We start from the raw sequence: 18338 nt of genomic DNA, 5'->3' as shown, positions 1-18338 counted from the left end.
TTACAGATTTTGTTGTATGCCAGGATGACAACAGGGATGATTTGTGACTCTGGCTACACACCAGGTTACAAGGTCAGTGACAACCTTCATGTTTCAAGGGCTTGTTCACAGAGGGCCATGGGCTCTGGGGACAGCCTTTGTCCCGGAACCTGGAAGTCCTGGCTGCTTTGATCTTGAGCTATCACTTCTCACAGAAGCCCTCCTGTCAGAGGAGGAGCAGAGGGTCTTACAGTGACACATGACCTGGCCCGGAAATGCTCTGTGTCACTTCCACTGACACCCTGTGTATTGAGAGCCTAGTGTTTCCACTTAGTGCAGGAATAGGACCTTTACACCAAGAGGCAGACAGGAAAGTTCTACCCAAAGAATGATTTGATAAGAGTGGGGACAATATGGAAGCCATTTCTTTGCCAGGAAGTCTGATTTGGTGGCCCTGAAATGAGACAAATGTCCCTAGTGATTCCAATGAGACAGCGCCTGGTGACATCAGAGAACAGGTGCCACAGAAACCCCAATCATGATCAGACACTGAGGGACAGGACTGACACCTGTCTAAGCACATACAAAACAAGTCACTGTGTCACTCAGGGATTAGCTATGTTAATCCTGCCGTGGGAAGTTAGCCACACTTTCCTTCCCCTGGTGCTCTGTCCCCTCTCTTGTTTGATGGGTAGATCCAGAGGGTGATGGAGAAGACTCTGGTGAGATGTGGGGTTTGGGTCAGGACCTTCTAGAAACTGCAGTGTGTGAGTGGGCATTCCTGCTTAGCTCACGTGATCTCCTGTGTGGGCCAGGAGACAGGGTGGAGAAGTATGGAAGATCCTCCACTAAAGCCTGCTGGAGTGGCCGGGATCGTTGCACAACCTCTTACCCATCAGTCTGAGTGCAAAGGCATAGCAGGGCGGTTGACACTGCCCTGCTGGGTGACCCAGTGTCTGTCACCTGTTATCAGGCAACTCTGCCCACGCTGGAGCTTGGTAGCTCGTGGGTGACTCACTCTGTCCTCTAAGCCTGTTCAATTAGGGGCTCTACTGACTTGCTGCTTACCAGGAGTTCTCCCCATCCCCAAAGAAAAAGCAAAACACCACACCCTCAAAACAATGCTTTAAGTACATTGACATTTTCTCTATACAAATCTAAAGTGTGGCCATGGGAATCCAAGGTTCCTTCTTGGTTTAAACTGTACCAACCCTAGGGTGTAGCCATACAGCCTAGACCCTCTATTCTAAGTAGTGGTTCTACATTTTATAGTTATTTTGTAAACGGTAAAAGTGAGTTCATATGTACAAAATAAACAACCCCATAATAAAATGGATAAGCAATCCCACCCCCGCACTCTTGCCTGTGGTCTCTGTCAGGCATCCGGTGGCTTTGAGATAATTTCTTTGTATGTTCTCACATGAATATTGTTAAAACATTTCAGGCAGATGGGCTGTACTTCATAGTTTGGTCTGTAATGTTGGTATTTTGGTGACAATACAGCACTGACAACCCCCTGCCATGTGATATGGATTTGTCACCCTCTTGCATGGCACCCGCTAAGGAACATGTCTGCCCCTCTAGACGTTCTCTATTTCAGTCACTCTCTACTTTTCAAACAAGATGCCCACCTTGTTGGTCCTGTTGTGTAGATGGAAGCTAGACCCAGGTTGCTGCTTCTGGGGTTCTGGCCCATGGCTCCAGGGATACTTCTCTGGTCAGGCTCCTCTCCCTCCTGAAGGTCCCATTGCTTCTGCCATCACGGCAACTTTCCTGACTGGTGTAGTTAGCATTAACGGTGGGCAGGGTTGGCACATCCTAGTGTCCAGGGAAGAATGGTGAGGCAGTGCCTGGGCAGGTGAGTGATTTGGGGCTCAACCAACTGACATCTGCAAAGCTCTGTGTTCAGCTCTCACTGTGTTCAGGCTGACCACTGAGCAGAGAGGGCAGGGAGGTGGTGGAAATGCTCAACTTTCCTTTGACTGAGCCAATGGAGCTTACTCTGAGGTCTACAGACCAATCAATCTTCCTTGGAGTCGGTTTTAGTGGCCACCTGTTTTAAAGACACAACCCTTGGGGTCTCCCAGACCTGTCTGCTAACTCCATCAGAGGAAACTAATGAAAGCCTTTCTCTCAGCTCCAAGCAATCCTCAGCCTGAAGAAGTTTTGCAAAGAGAATTCCCTCTTCCTTCCAAGTCATTTCCAAGTGTTATCTTCATGTGCACATGTGGTATATGTTTGTGACAGTATTCATCTGAAGGTCAGAGGACAACTTGAGGGAATCAGTTCTACATTTCTAGCACTTGGGTTCTAGGGATCAAGCCCTAGTCTTCAGGCTTGGTGTCACCTTTTCTTGCTAACTGTCTTATTGCCCCCTTGCTTTAGCTTGCCTTTAGTGTCATGTTATACTCTTCTTAGATGCTTTTGTTTTGAACTTGTTACTGTTTATTAAGGAAAGATAGGCCAGGTGGCTGTAAGAGGCCATCAGGCATTGACAGGCAGACCCAGAAAACTAAAGCCAATAAAAGCACATATTGGATTTCTGAGATATGATGGCTACACCCTGTACCTTGGAGCTGAGCATCATGGGATGATGCCTGTGTCATTTGATTAGCAGGGACAACTAGTAAACGAACAAGGAAGGAGTCTTCCCCTAGACATAGCTCGCCAGGAGAACAACGCAATCGAGTGCCAGGCATTACGTCATCCTGTGTAGACTTGCCTCTCAAGATCTTGAAGCATAATGCTGCCTCCTGTCTGGTTGAGCACAGGCAAAGATCAAGTCCAGAGCAGACAGCTGTGCGACCTCCCTCAGTTTCCCACATGATACACCTCAGCCATGGTTCCTTTTCTAAGCAGTTATCACCGGAGATGAAGCAAAAGACAAAAAGATTATGCCTCCATTCTTAGATATCTGGAGGTGTTTACGCTCAAGCACGACAGCCCAAGCTCTTCTGCAAACATACCTTGCAACACTCTCCCGCCTCTAACTTGCCAAGTTATGGGCAATTCAGAGGGCCTTGGTTTGCTAGTTCGCTTTAGGTTTCAAAGCAAGCAGCAATGCTTCTAAAAATTTGCAATAGAAAATAGGGCTTTAGGAAATTAGTGGGAGTAGGAATAGAAAAGTTGTTTATCTTTGATAAGCATACCTGCCAAGGACAGACAGAATACGTTTTGGAAAGTGCTGTTGCTGGTATCTTCACAGGACACTGAGTATAGGGAGAAAGGGGGAGAGGAAGACTCTGGGGCTAGAGTGATGGCTCAGTGGATAAGAGCACTTGCTGCTCTTGCAGAAGACCTGGGTTGGGTTCCCAGCACCCACATCATGGTTCAGAACCTTCCATAGCTCCAATTCCAGGTATCCAATGCCCTCTTCTGATCTCTGTTGGCACCAAACATGCATGTGGTCTACATACATACAGGCAAAATACTCTCACATAGAATAAAACATATACATCTAATTTTCTAAAAAGGGAAAAAGTTGAACTGACTCTAAAAGATACTTGAAAAATTAGACACACAAAAACAAAGCAAAACAACCAAACAAACAAACAATCAAAAACAGAATAGAGAAGGACAAATTATCTGGATAAACCATCTAAGGGATACTTTGCATTGGTACAGGGACGAGATAAAGGCAGGACTTGGATGTGACCTGTCACATCTTGCTGAGCCAGAAAACAACCCTGGTCCCCAAGGTCCGATGTCGCTAGATAAGCCCCACCTCCAAGAGGTTCATCAGTCTCCAAATGGTACCACTATCTGGGGACTGAATGTAGGGCACATCTGCTCGTGGGGAGTTTCACACACAGACAGATGCGCTCAGGGTCAAGAGCATGAAGAAGATGAGAACTTGGAGCAGAAAGAAACGAAACCAGGCAGGGACAGAAATGAGGCTTCCTAGAGGAGGACTTTAGCCTCCCAGACCGAACCTCTGGGTCTTTGGCTTCACTCATATGTCTTCTTCTTGGTCTGTCTGAATGCTTCTGCCTTCTAGAAGGTTCCCATCTTTTGCTCGCCAGAGGACGAGTTCCTGGTTACTGGACATGTTGGCCTATAACGCCATCACTCTTGAGACACCTGTAAGGTTAGGAAAGTCACTGTTTAGACTCAAGACCTCTGGGAGATTGCAGCTCCTTGGTGCTGTACTAACATTTAATAACCTGGAGGAAGGTTGGGGATTTAGCTCAGTGGTAGAGCGCTTGCCTAGCAAGCGCAAGGCCCTGGGTTCAGTCCCCAGCTCTGGGGGAAAAAAAAAAGAATAACCCGGAGGGCTCCTGTTGAATCTAGTTCTAGAATTTTGGTATCTCCTTTTCCTCCTTCCTTTCTCCTAACAGCCTCACCACCCCCTCATTGTGGTCTTTCCTTTGCCTGCCTCCTCTAAAATTTCCCTATCACAGCCATCAGAAGAGTCCTTAAGACCTGATTACCCTGTCAGGAGTGTTGTGCAAACCCCAGGAGTCATCAGGGTTTTCCAGGGAAATTGGAAGTTCTTCAAACTGGAATTGAAGTTTTCAGCACCCACCACCCAAAAGCACACATGTAGCCACACCTCTCCCTCCTCATTGCTTGCTCTGTCTACAGCTTGTGGGTATCTTCCTATGTTTCCTTTCTTTCCTCATACACATGAGATTTCTTTGAACTATTCATATTTCTAGAAAAGAGAAAAGTTTTGCCTGAGCTGTCAGATCTTATAAGAGAAGCTCCAGTGTGCAATGCTGGTGGCTAATGGAGAAACTCACTAGTGACCAAAGTGCAGACAGTGAGTGTCTGTGGGGTGCTCAGCTATAAACAGAACATCTGTGTCACCTACACACATACACACACCTACACACTCACACACATATGCATGCACACACAGACAGACAGACATACACACAGATGCACACAGGCACAGACAGATACACAGGCACATATACACATGCACATACACACATGCACGTACACACAGACACACAGACATACATACTCATACTCATGCACACACACACAGGTACACATTCACACAGCTCTGGAAGATCACTGAGGAGGGAATAGAAAGTCTGTGAAACCCATGAGTTGGAAGGACCAGTGTTATACTGTGGGTATGACAAAGTGCTGACTATGACCTCATACAGCTGTGGTTGCCTGTACAAGACTTGCACACAATCAAGACAGTTGCTTGTATAATAAGGCTTGCACATGATCAAGCTAGTTGTCTGCACAAGATGTCAAGACAGTTGCCTGTATAAGACATGCACACGATCAAGACAGTTACCATTCTAGCAGAAGTGGGAAGGGCTCATGAGCCCTCACCCACGACTGAAGTGCTGTTAGTAGCTGCAGAGGGAGTGAGAGTTTTTCTTTAAGGGTTGTGGCTTCTTGTAGTCAGCCATGTTCCAGTGGATGCTCCCACACCCAGGAGTGTACAGGAACACAATATAGACTTGACAATTATAACATTTTTTTAAAAAGAGGACACAAATTTGGGAAGTGGACTAGTGGTTAGATCGGGATCAGGGAGGAGCTAGGAGCGTGTGTGTAGGGGTGGATATGAGCAAAATACATTGAACACACAACCAAATTCTCAAAGAATTAATAAAGCTACTATATAAAAAAGAAAAAGTTTGCCTTCCAGTCTCCATCTGCACCTAGAGCTAAGGCTGTCCCACAGCCCACTGGACCCAAAGCCTGCCTGGAGAGAGCTGGTGTCCCAGGAGTGCTCTCACTCCTAAGCCCACAGGTGAGATCACACTTTTGCTCCAATAACTGTCCAAACAGGGACCTGCCAGGAGCACACAGGGCACAGGAACCTCAGAGAAGCCTGGGACAGGATCCTTCCACTCTCCATCTGAGCCCAGAGCTAAGGCTATCCCACAGCCCTCAGGACCCAAAGCCTGCCTGAAAAGAGCCAGTCTCCCAGGAGTGCTTTCACTCCTAAGAACACAGGTTCACAGGACCACAGGAGGGACAAGCTCCAGTCAGAGTCATTAAGACCAACTAACATCAGAGAAAACCAGATGGCAAGAGGCAAGTGCAAGAACCTAAGAAACCAAGAATACTTGGCATTATCAAAACCCAGTTCTCCCACCACAGCAAGTACTGGATACCCCATCACACTGGAAAAGCAAGATTTGGATTTAAAATCACATCTCATGATGATGATAGAGGACTTTAAGGACATAAATAACTCCCTTAAAGAAATACAGGACAATACAGGTAAACAAGTGGAAGCCCTTAAAGAGAACAAGATCCTCTTTAAAGCACAAAAATCCTTTAAAGAGTTACAGGAAAACACAACCAAACAGGTGAGGGAATTGAAAAATACCTTCCAGGATTTAAAAACGAAAATAGAAACAATAAAGAAATCACAAAAGGAAACAACCTTGGAGATAGAAAACCTAGGAAAGAGATCAGGAGTCATAGATGCAAGCATCACCAACAGAATACAAGAGATAGAAATAAAAATCACAGGGGCAGAAGATACCATAGAAAACATTGACACGATAGTCAAAGAAAATGCAAAATGCGAAAAGATCCTAACCCAAAGCATCCAGGAAATCCAGGACACAATGAGAAGACCAAACCTAAGGATAATAGGTATAGAAGAGAGCAAAGATTCCCAACTTAAAGGGCCAAGAAATACCTTCAATAAAATCATAGAAGAAAACTTCCCTAACCTAAAGAAAGAGATGCCCATAAACATACAAGAAGCTACAGAACTCCAAATAGATTGGACCAGAAAAGAAATTCCTCCCATCACATAATAGTCAAAACACCAAATGCACCAAACAAAAAAAGAATATTGAAAGCAGTAAGGGAAAAAGATCAAGTACCATATAAAGGCAGACCTACACCAGACTTCTTACCAGATTATGAAAGCCAGAAGATCCTAGGCAGATGTCATACAGACCCTAAGAGAACACAAATGCCAGCCCAGGTTACTGTATCCAGCAAAACTCTCAATTACTGTATAGGGAGAAACCAAGATATTCCATGACAAAACCACATTTACACAATACCTTTTCACAAATCCAGCCCTACCAAGGATAACAGATGGAAAACTCCAACACAAGGAAGGAAACTACACCCTAGAAAAAGCAAGAAGGTAATCTTCTTTCAATAATCCCAAAAGAAGATAGCCACACAAACATAATTTCACCTCTAAAAACAAAAACAGCAGGAAGCAACAATCACTTTTCTTAATATTTCTTAATATCAATGGATTCAATTCCACAATAAAAAGACACAGACTGGATTCGTAAAGAGGACCCAGCATTTGGCTGCATACAGGAAACACACCTCAGAGACAAAGACAGACACTACCTCAGAGTAAAAGGCTGGAAAAAAAAATTTCCCAAGCAAATGCTCCCAAGAAACAAGCTGGAGTTGCCATTCTAATATCAAATAAAATAGACTTTCAACCAAAAGTTATCAAAAAAGGTAAGGAAGGGCACTTCATATTCATCAAAGGAAAAATCCACCAAGATGATTTCTCAGTTATGAACATCTGTGCTCCAAATGCAAGGGCACCCACATTCATAAAAGAAACCTTACTAAAGCTCAAAGCACACATTGTACCTCACACAATGATAGTGAGAGACTTCAACACCCCACTCTCACCAATGGACAGATCATGGAAACAGAAACTAAACAGAGACACAGAGATACTAACAGAAGTTATGAACCAAATGGATTTAACGGATATCTATAGAACACTACCTTGTTTTTATTTTAATCATAGTTACTTTCTAAAGATTCTTTAGATACTATTACTTTTAAGTTGTTGGAATATTTTGTAACTGAATTTCTTGTGACACTGTCATCCCTTTATATCAGGACTTTGCTCTTCTGCTATCCTCCTCTCTTCTTGCTGTTCCCTTTCCTTCCCCATTTCCTCTCATATGATCCTTCCCCACTCAACGATCTGTGTTCTACATAGAACATGAAACATATGTTTGTCTTCCTGACTCTAGCTTAGTTCTTTTGACACGGAGTCCTCTGTTCCATCCATTTTCCTGTATATTATGTGGAACTACATGACATCCATTTACTACTTTTTCTGTAATGGCTCATCCAGGAATGACATCTTGGCTATCAGGCACTGTGCTGCAGTGAACCTAGATGTGCAGAATTTCTTCGCTGGTTCCAGTCTCTTTGGTTAATTTTCAGGAGCTGTAGAACAGATCCAACAGCGTTACAGTTTTCTTTTCTGAGGAAATTCCAACAATACTTGGGACAGTTTGTATTTCGCTGCAGTTTGTATTTTGGTTGTAGACTCTTCCTTCTGCTATTGTGTCTAGCATTTACTACTCTTTATCCTTGATGATAGCCAGCTTGACTGAAGCGATATAGAATCCCGATGTAATTCTCAGTTGCACTCAGCTCATTTGGTGGTGAGAATTTTTCATTTATTTATTGGATGTTTCCCTTTCTTCCTTTGAGGACCATGTATGTAATCCACTCTTCTATTTACTGACTAGATGGATTTCCTACGTTTAAATTTTGAATTCTTTATAATTTTAGGTTTCAATCCTTTCTTGGATATATAGCTGGCCAATTTTTTTCTATTCTGTAGTCTATATTTTCATCCTGCTGATTATCTCGTTTGCTGCATAGCAACATTTCAATTCCATGTGTTTCTACTGAGTAAGCCCTGTGATAATCACCTGGGTCCTACAGTGCTTTTAGGAGAGCCATTGATGCACCTATAAAACTATAGGTTCCTCATGGTTTGTGTTCTGAGTCTAACAATCACGTCTTTAATTCATTTTCCATTGATTGCTGTGCAGCACACAAAGTAAGGATCCAGCTTCATCTCCTGCATGAGGACTGACAAGATTTCCTAGCATTACTTGTTGAAGAGGTTGTCTCTGTTTCTATGTATGGCTTCCATACCTTTGTCCAAATTCAGTGCATGTGGCCGTGAAGGTTTATAACTTGCTGCTCCGTTCTTCTCTACTCTTAACCCTCCCTGACTTTGTGTCCATACCATGCCTTCTCGGTCACTGTGACTCTCTCAGATAATTGGAAATCTGGTGCTGTAATATTTAACGTTGTTCTTTCTGCCTAGCATTGCTTTGGGTATTTGTGATCTTTCATGTTTTAATGTGAATTTTATGAACTATTTTTCATCATTACAAAGAACATCTCTGTGGTTTTGATGGGGGTTGTGTTGAATTAGTACATCTCTTAACAATGAAACAATTTAACATTTTAAAGTTTGCTGATTAGTGAGCATTATTTACTACAAAATAAAGGAGAAAAGGTTTGCCTGTGTTTGTTTAATCAGTCACTCAGTTAACACTGGCCTCCCACGGCTTTGTCCAGCATGTGATTTTTCCTCAGTTAGAGTCCTATTGGACCTACACAGTACTAGGAAGACATCGAGGGCACAGTTAGTGTGAGTTGAGTGAAAGCTGAAGGGGGTGATGGCTCAATTACTAAGTTCTCATCACTCTGGTGGGCTGTATTTGAACTTCTAGTCCTGGGGTGTGGAGACTGGCAGGTCACCAGGGCTCACTGCGGGGCAACCTACTTGAATCACCAAGTTTTAGGTTAAAGCAAGAGATCTTGTCTCAGAAGACAAAGTGACTGAGGAAACTACCTGAGGATTTGACTCTGGCTTCCACACAAATGTGTACAAATGAGTATATACCAGTACACACACACATGCAACATACACACACGCATACACACACACATACACACACATGCACACACACATGAACACACACATATACACACATGCACACATGCACACACATGCAGTCGCGTACAGGTACACATACATGTACACACACACACATCCCCCCCACATGCACATATATCACACACACATACACGCACGCACGCATGCACACAAGCACACACACATGCACTCTCATACAGGTACACATATATGTACACACACACACATCCCCCCACATGCACACACACCACATACACATATGCACACATGCATGCATACACACTCACTTTGTATGGGGGTCCTGTGGCCTGTAAGGGGTTAGGGGACAGTGTGACTTCAGAGCACTTTGCTCTTCTGTGAGTACTGTTCACGCCTGTTGACTTGTCCTTTCCACATTGGCAAATTAAAAGTAATTTTGGTGAGTCTGCAGAGGCCACACCGATTATGGTGAACACCAAATTAGAAATGCTATCCAGCATTTGATGACCCCTTAAGGACTAGCTGTACAGGATTTTCCTTGAATTGCAACTGAAAATGTTTTCCTTCTTGCTTCCAGACTTGCGACCTTATTTCTGGAGCGAGGGCCCAACAGGATAGGTGGCATCTACAAGAAGGCGGTTTATAGACACTTCACAGATGGGAGCTACTCCACCGAGATCCCTAAGCCCCCCTGGCTGGGGTTCCTGGGTCCCATCCTGAGGGCAGAAGTGGGCGACGTGATCGTTATCCACTTGAAGAACTTTGCTTCCAGACCTTACTCATTGCACCCTCACGGTGTTTTCTACAACAAGGATTCCGAAGGTGATTCTCCCTCTCTGTCACTGGCTCTTGCTTCTGCTTGGTCACACAGATAACTTACGGACATTGTCAGGGTCAGAGAGCACATTGGTCCTAAAACTCACTCACTGTCTCCCTCTGCTCGCTCTCTCTCTCTCTCTCTCTCTCTCTCTCTCTCTCTCTCTCTCTCTCTCTCTCTCCTCCCTCCCTCCCTCCCTCCCTCCCTCCCCCATTCCTTCTCTTCTTTATTTTCCTCTCTTGCTATTTTTTCTATTTTCTTTTCTTTTTCTTTTTCTTTTTCTTTTCTTTTCTTTCTTTCTTTTTTTTTTTTTGAGACAGGCTCTCAAGTAGCGGAGGCTGGCCTTGGACTTTGGGACCGGTCGCCTCTGCTCCCACGTGCTGGGATTACAAGCGTACAACATCCCTCCTGGTTTCATGTGATGCTCAGGACTGAACTCAAAGCGTCACGTGTGCCAGAGGAGGGCTCGAGCAACTGAGCTGCAGCCCCGGCTTCCTTTTTCTTCTTTACGTACAATGAACAGGGTTCTGAGCTCCCGCGCCCCCAGAAGCTGACTGGCTTTCTGACACGCCCTCCCGGAGTGTCAGGGAAACGCTGGCTGAAGGCAGCTTGCTCCTATCCCAAGTCCCAGCCTGGGCTACAGGATGGCTACCTCAGTGCTGCCTGTCTCCCTGCTGTTTCTGGGGCTTCTTTTGTGCATGTTTCTCTCTTTCTTCTCAGCCCTCAGGAGTTTCTTGATTTAAATGATGGAGCAGTTTTGTGCTAGACTTTGTTTTTTCGTAGAAGCTTGTTAGTTTATTTTCTCCTCTCAGTAATTTGCATATCACAGCAGAACATCGAGTCACCGCAGAGCTACTCCTTTGGCTTTTTCCAAGCACCAACATCGGCCTTTGCAGTCCCCCTGACCTTCTTCATTCTGTCCTTGCGTTCCTTTCGCTGTTTGCAGGAGGTCTTTTTCTTCTCATAAAGGCCGTGTCTTGCAAGTCTGTGTTGAGGCTCATTCTTCTTTGCATAATCTAAAGAATCATAAATCATGCCAGAGCCAGCTGTCGTGCCACCACCGAAGTGGGTTCTGAATCTAAACACAAAGATGATGTCTGGTGTGCTTTTGTACATCATGGCCAGCTTTTCCCGAATTTCTGTCTTTGGTACTGTGGCCTTCCCAGGATGAAGGACATCAGTGACCATCTGTTTCCTCTGAGGCAGACGGTTTGTCATGAACTTCCTGGTCTGGATGGTTACCGTGTCATTCATGATGGCTTCGGTGCTGGAGCTCTAGAGGAGGAAATGTGCTAGACTTTTGATATGAAGATTTTCCAGCAAGTATATATTTTTGTAACTCTATTAGGTTTCCATCATGGTAACAAATATCTAAGATGACCCAACCCCTAAAAAGAAAAAGAGATTTATTTTGGCTCCTGGTTTGGGAGGTTCCATTATATCTATTGACTTACAGCTGTTGGCCCATAGGGAGGCTGCACATCCTGGTGTGGAATCCATGGCCTGATAAAACCACTTGCTTCATGGGTGAGAGGGAGAAAGGGGACAGGAGGAAAGAATTGGGTTCATTGTCCCCTCTGTGACCTGAAAAGCTTCCTTTAGACTCTACCTCTTAGCTTCACCAGAGGAACATCACCTTTCCCCAGGAGAACAAGCCTTTGACATTTGAAATGCCTCTAGGGCATTTCAGGTCCACCATGAAATGGTGTCACCCATTTTTAAATACCTCAGTTACAGTTAAGACAGTCTCTAACAGGGATGTCCACAAACACATCTCCCTAAATTCTGTCAAGCTGACAGTGAACATTGGCCATCACACATACCACACCATATGAGCAGACACAAAGCACTGCTGACAGGAACTTACCTAGCCCACACTCAGAACTGTTTGATTTCCAGCATCTCATAAAGATGGTGTACACTGTGATCCTAGCACCTTGGGGGTGGAAGCAGGAGGACCATCTTTAGATAAGTGGTGAATCTGATCTAGGCTACATGTGATAAATATATAAATATATATATTTCATAAAAATATAAGTATATTTATTTATATCACTAACCCTTAGAACACCTGTGAAGATCATGAGACCTGGCCTCAGAAAATTGATTTATTTGAACTTAGTTCAGGAGATTACTAGAACCAACGAAATCATCTAAAGGGCCTTCTCATTTTTTTTAAAGATTTATTTATTTATTATATATAAGTACACTGTAGCTGTCTTCAGACACACCAGAAGAGGGCCTCAGCTCTCATTACAGATGGTTGTGAGCCACCATGTGGTTGCTGGGATTTGAACTCAGTACCTCTGAAAGAGCAGTCAATGCTCTTAACCACTGAGCTATACCTCCAGTCCCGGTCCTTCTCATTTTTAGGAAGTATTCTCTGGCCCTGTCTTATATGTGTATCGCCTATGTTGGGTCATTGGCTTATTCCATAGTATTTGCCAAGCTGGTACAGTAAAAGAGACCATTTTGTTTTTACTTACTGTTTGTACCTGTCTGTACCTTAGAACATAGGTTTTCCTGGAAAGAGAGACCAATCTGAATTGTTCTGGGCACCATTCCCAAATCCTAACACAGGACTTGGTAACTATTCTCTCAAAACTTCAATCACTTTCCTGTCACTGCTCAGTATCAACATTGTATAAATAAGGCAGGATCCATAGGGAAAAGTGCACGGCAGAGTTTGTCCAGTTGTGTTTGATGCAGAAGAGAGAATGATGGAATCTGGGGACACAAAGTCAGATGGAATTTGTGTAACCCAAAGGCAGAGGGAACATAGTGGAAGGAGGAAGAGACAAGTAGGAGACAGGGTTGGGGGTGGAGGAATAGAGAAGGGCTAATAAGAACAATGTGTGTATCAAATGTCATATGAATCCCATGACATTGTATGCTGATTTAAAAATAAATAAATGCATAAGTAAAAAGAGCCACACAAAATGAAAAGTCATGGCTTGACATGTTGACGATACCCAGAACAGGAGTTTGGAGCCTCATCAACTCCCGGCAGCGCCTTCAACTTGGCGTCCACACTGTGAGTTTGTTTTGTCTTATTCCTCACAGAAAGCAGCTTTCTTGGTTTCTCTCGGATGGTTTGTTGGTAGTGTAAAGCCAGAGTTGATGTTGTGCATTGGTCTTGTGTCTTCCTGCCTGGGTGAACTTGTTCATTAGTAACCAGTAGGCCCCCTGTAATTTGACACTGTAGCATCATTATGAATAAAGATGAATTAACCCTTATTTTACTTATTAAACTGGCAAACCTTCAGGAAAATAGTAGTGGCAAAGGTGGGCATTCTTGTCTTGTTCTCCATTTTGAAAGAAAGCAGTTGGTTTCCCTTTTAATTACGCATGATGTTTGCTGTGGGGTTTCCTTAGTGGCCTTTTGTTGAGTTAAGGAAGAAGTCTTCTATTCCTAGGTGGCTGAGTGTTTCATGGGAGTCCTGGATGTCATTGATGCGTTTCTGCTTCTTTTGAGGTGACTGCAATATTTGCCCTTGAATCCGTTTATATGTTGCATTAATTAATTTGCAACTTTGATGTCATGAGGGTGAATCTTATTTGACCCTGAAATACTAAATGTCTAAATATTGATGGGTTTGATCTGCTAAAACTTTGCTAACAATTTTTGTGTCTATGTGCACATAGAATACTTTGTTTTCTTGTGATGTCATCATGGACTTTGATATGTATGGCTTCAAAGAGGCAGCCTTCAGAATCATTACCACACATTTTCATTCTCTTGAGTGCTTGTCTGTGAACTCTCCAATGCTTAGATTTGTGCTAAAAGTTTGAATAGACGCCAACGATGCCTCCTTAAAAACTAAATCATGGGGCTGGGGATTTAGCTCAGTGGTAGAGCGCTTACCTAGGAAGTGCAAGGCCCTGGGTTCGGTCCCCAGCTCCGAAAAAAAGAATCAAAAAAAAAAAAAAACAAAAACAAAAACAAAAAAAAACCTAAATCATGATATATATATATATATATATATATATATATATATATATATATATATACATATATATATATATATTGCCAGCATGATATATATATTTTGCCAGCATGTATGTCTGTGCACTATATGCTTACCTGGTGCTAGCAAAGGCCGGAAGAGGGCATTAGATTCCTTGGAACTGGAATTACAGGCAGTGGTAAACCACCATGTCAGTTCTGGGAACAGAACCTAGGTGCTTGGGAAGAGCAGCCAGTGCCCTTAACTGCTGAGCCATGTCTCCAGCCTCAGTGTAGTGATTTTAATACCAATGTTATTTATTCCTTCGACACCCGGTGTTTTAACAGAATTAAGGTTAAAATAACTTTCAAATATTACCTATATCATCACCTGGATATTAATTAACCCTTGTAGTATTAAATCTAATATGCAAAGAAAATCGTACCCGTCTGAGATGTTGACTAAGTAATGGCATAAGTATTACTACACACCATTATAATGTTGATTTCTTCACCTTTCTGAGTTAAGAACTCTGTATACAGAACAGTTAAACAGCAAGTGCAGCTACCCAGGGACCATGTGAGTAGCCCGTGGTGTGCAGGAGCCAGGTGGGCTGTCTCTAGGATCGATTCCCCTCTAGCTTCGTACTGGTTTCCAGCAGGATTTCCTCAGTGCTGCCATTAGGGTTAGAAACAGAGACCCAAGAGCAGGTCTCCCCAGGAGGTCTCCCCTGCAGTCCTCTCTACAGCTTCTACCCGGCCTGAAAGATTGTAACCAAGCCTGTGCGGTGGTACAGAGGGGTACGTATTGCTGTAAGCCATTTGACATTTCTCTACGGAAAACTGGACAGTCCAAAAACCATTCACAGGCCTGGGTTGTGAGCTTCCCCATGTTGTTGCTTGTTTTTATCTTTCTTTGTTTAGCGAGGCGCCGGGCCCAGTCTGCGGAACTGTTTTCCGGAGAAAGTTTCTCATTATGCCTCATTCAGTTTGGGGTTTTACTTTCAAGACTAGACTCGTGTCTGCGGAGCTTAGGGACGTGCAAGTCACTGGACAGAGGCTGTGCTTCGGCATCTTGAGCAGGGGTCTGGTTCTGTCAGTGGATTGGACAATGCCCTCTAGATTCCAGCTACGCCCCTGCCCCACATGCCTCCAGCCCCGCCCCCGCCCCCACCCGCCCCTGCTTTCACTTTCCCTTAGCCTCTTGTCTCTTCTCTTTTTACGGTTCCTCTTAAAACATCTCTCTCTCTCTCTCTCTCTCTCTCTCTCTCTCTCTCTCTCTCTCTCTCTCTCTCTCCCTCCCTCCCTCCCTCCCTCCCTCCCTCTCTCTCTCTCTCTCTCTCTCTCTCTCTCTCTCTCTCTCTCTCTCTCTCTCTCTCTCGTTTGTGTGTTCCCGATGTGGTTGATCGATACAAAACATGGGTCCTCTGCAAAAGCAGCAGGTGCCCTTAAACATTGAGCGTCCTTCCCTGTGTTTTCTCTTTGTATATAGACATCTCCCTGTTAGCCGGCCAGGGCTCTGTTTGCTCCAGGCATCGCTATGACTTCAGGCTAGGAAAGAAATCTTCCCCCTTTCCTCTTGCTGCCCGAATCATTCCTTCTCAATAACATCGACATTTATGTAGCAATGCCCACCTTTCTAGGAAAAAAAAAAAGCTTCTGTTTACCATGGCTGCAACAGCTGGACCTCATCTGTGACCATTTGGATCCAACTACCTCTCTGTGCCCTGGGGGAGGAGGAAAAGTGAGACTGGAGCTCTTGGCCAGTGCTCAGCAGCTGCTCAAACACCAACAGTGCTAGGCTCCTTTATTCAGTTTCCAGAGAACTGAAACACATTTTACAGTTTTCTTTAATAGGTGCCTCCAACTTCCCAACCCTATCCCCATCCTGGGAGTAAACAAGACCCAGTGTACTCCAGCAGCCCTTGCTCCTCCAGCCTTGGAGTCATCTGGATTTGCTGACCTCCTCCTTCCCCTATGATCAGTTTCTATCGGGTTCTGGGAACAAGCTAGTGTCACTGTGAACAGACATTGCTGGGTGCGTAGTAGGACTGCAACGATGAGTGGCCACACGGTCAGCACCTCCCAGACATCCTCCCAGGGGAAGAGCAGAGAAAGGGATTTGGAAGCCAAGCAGCATGTGGGACCAGCATCGCTTTCCTAATTTATCTTCACACTCAGTTATGGATCTCAAATGATATTTGTCCTCTTGAAAACTGGCACCATGCCTTTCTGTGGGGCTCCGGTCCCTCCATTTCAGTGGCAGTCACCAGAAGTTCCCCCTGAGAACAAAGCTCACGCAGTGAATTTCGAATCAAAGAATTGTGATTCATACCCATACGCATTTCATAATCAAAGCAAGAACAGGGGTCCCACTTGAAGTTCAGGACAAGGCCCACACCTGACGATTAACTCCCCTTGTGTCTGTCTCGTGTCTGTCTGTCCATGTGCAAACCCATCCATACATCACACTTACAGGGCTTTGGAGAGGGACACCGTAAGGCAATAGCATGGAGTTGTTCTTTCTTCAACAGACATGTATCTAGCAACCCTCACAGCAGGCACTGGTATAGACAGTGAGGAGAAATAAACCCTAGTCCGTGGTTTTTACAGACTAATATGAAAACTATACATAAATCAAACGCTTCCATGCATTCGTCACCGTTTATACATATATGTTAAATGTGAGCAATGTTATGACTGAGCAATAGGCAGTGGCTCTTTGAATAGTTACCATATGCCGGGCACAGTGACAGGCCTTTTAAATGTCATGTCACATAAGCTCCCGTGACTTTACGTGATAGGTATTATAATTTTCATATTTTACGTTCTGAAATTCTTTTTTTTTTAAAGGAGATTTCCAGGCCTTCTAGCGATGACGTGATCAAGAGAAGGTTTGGTTCTAGGCTGTCTAATCTCAGTGGGTTTGCTGTCCTTGCTCTGAAGGCACTTGGAGAATAGACTTAGCTCATGGGTTGCTTGAGCTAGCCCATGCTGACTATGGGGAGCCACACAGAACACATTTGACCTTCGTCCTGTACTCAGGAAAGATTGTGAGACGACTAAGCAGGGAGTGAAAGCACTGGAGTTGGGATGAGAAAGAGAACTCTTACCACAGAGGTGAAAGATTCAGGAAAGCCAGCTAGGAAATGAGCGTGGCTTGCAATCTGGGTGAGCTCTGTGACAGCACACGGGGGCAGAGTGGAAGACTGAGAACCAGGCAAGGGGCAAAGAAGGGGAGACAGGGGAGAGAGGTGCTTTTGCTTCAGACCTGTGGCTTTCGGTGCACAGGGCTGGGAAAATTTATACTGGCTGCCTAGAAAGGTGTCAGCACAAGTTCAGGCATGGAGTTCAGGCATCTTAAAGTCAAGGCGACCTGTGCGTCTAGTGGATGGCATTGTGGCGAGGGGTACAGTCATGCAGGGTGGCTGCGCTGGGCACAGGGAGATGGAGCCAGCGTTGTATTTTATTTTGAGCCTTCACTTGTAATGAGCGGCAGGCAGAGATGAGAGATCCAGAAATGCAGACTGAGAGGAAAGGTCAAGAAGGTCACTGCAGGAGTCACCTAGGGATTCTTTGAGGGGCTTTGGGGGTTGGGTGATGGAGAGTAGCCTTCTGGAGTTTATCTTTATTTCTCTGTAAAATTAAATCCTTTATCAAGTTAAAAGTAATAAGTCACAGTGGTCTAACTCTGAGTAAAAATAGCCTTCCTTAAATATCCTCACCTCTTATTGAAAGACAATACAGAACTCGTGTTTAAAAGATGGAAAATGTAATGTATTTCATATGCAATGTATTATATATAACACCCTCCTACATGATTTTCTCTCAGAACATCTCACTAGCAATTGTTAAGTTTCCTTTTGCAGAAGGAAGAAATAATATAACTTATTCATATTACGCTGATATACACTAGGTCTATATCTAACAGTATAACCTAAATACGA

The 18338-nt window shown here is 44.2% G+C and overlaps 1 protein-coding gene and 1 pseudogene across 2 annotated transcripts in view; one reads left to right on the top strand and one right to left on the bottom strand.

Moving 5' to 3' along the window:
- Hephl1 (hephaestin-like 1) overlaps positions 1-18338 on the top strand; it is a 68662-nt gene that overhangs the window by 7044 nt on the left and 43280 nt on the right. Inside the window, 1 exon segment of one of the 2 annotated variants that reach the window (NM_001191993.2) lies at positions 10206-10450. In NM_001191993.2, coding sequence (NP_001178922.2) covers positions 10206-10450 — 245 coding nt within the window. 2 annotated transcript variants of the gene reach the window in all.
- Positions 11298-11699, bottom strand: Rps24-ps16 (ribosomal protein S24, pseudogene 16; annotated as a pseudogene).

This window comes from Rattus norvegicus, chromosome 8 (assembly GCF_021556685.1).
Source record: "Rattus norvegicus strain SHRSP/BbbUtx chromosome 8, alternate assembly SHRSP_T2T, whole genome shotgun sequence".
Taxonomy (NCBI): Eukaryota; Metazoa; Chordata; class Mammalia; order Rodentia; family Muridae; genus Rattus; species Rattus norvegicus.
Note: the sequence above shows the minus strand (reverse complement) of the source record. Positions and strands in the feature narration are given on the sequence as shown.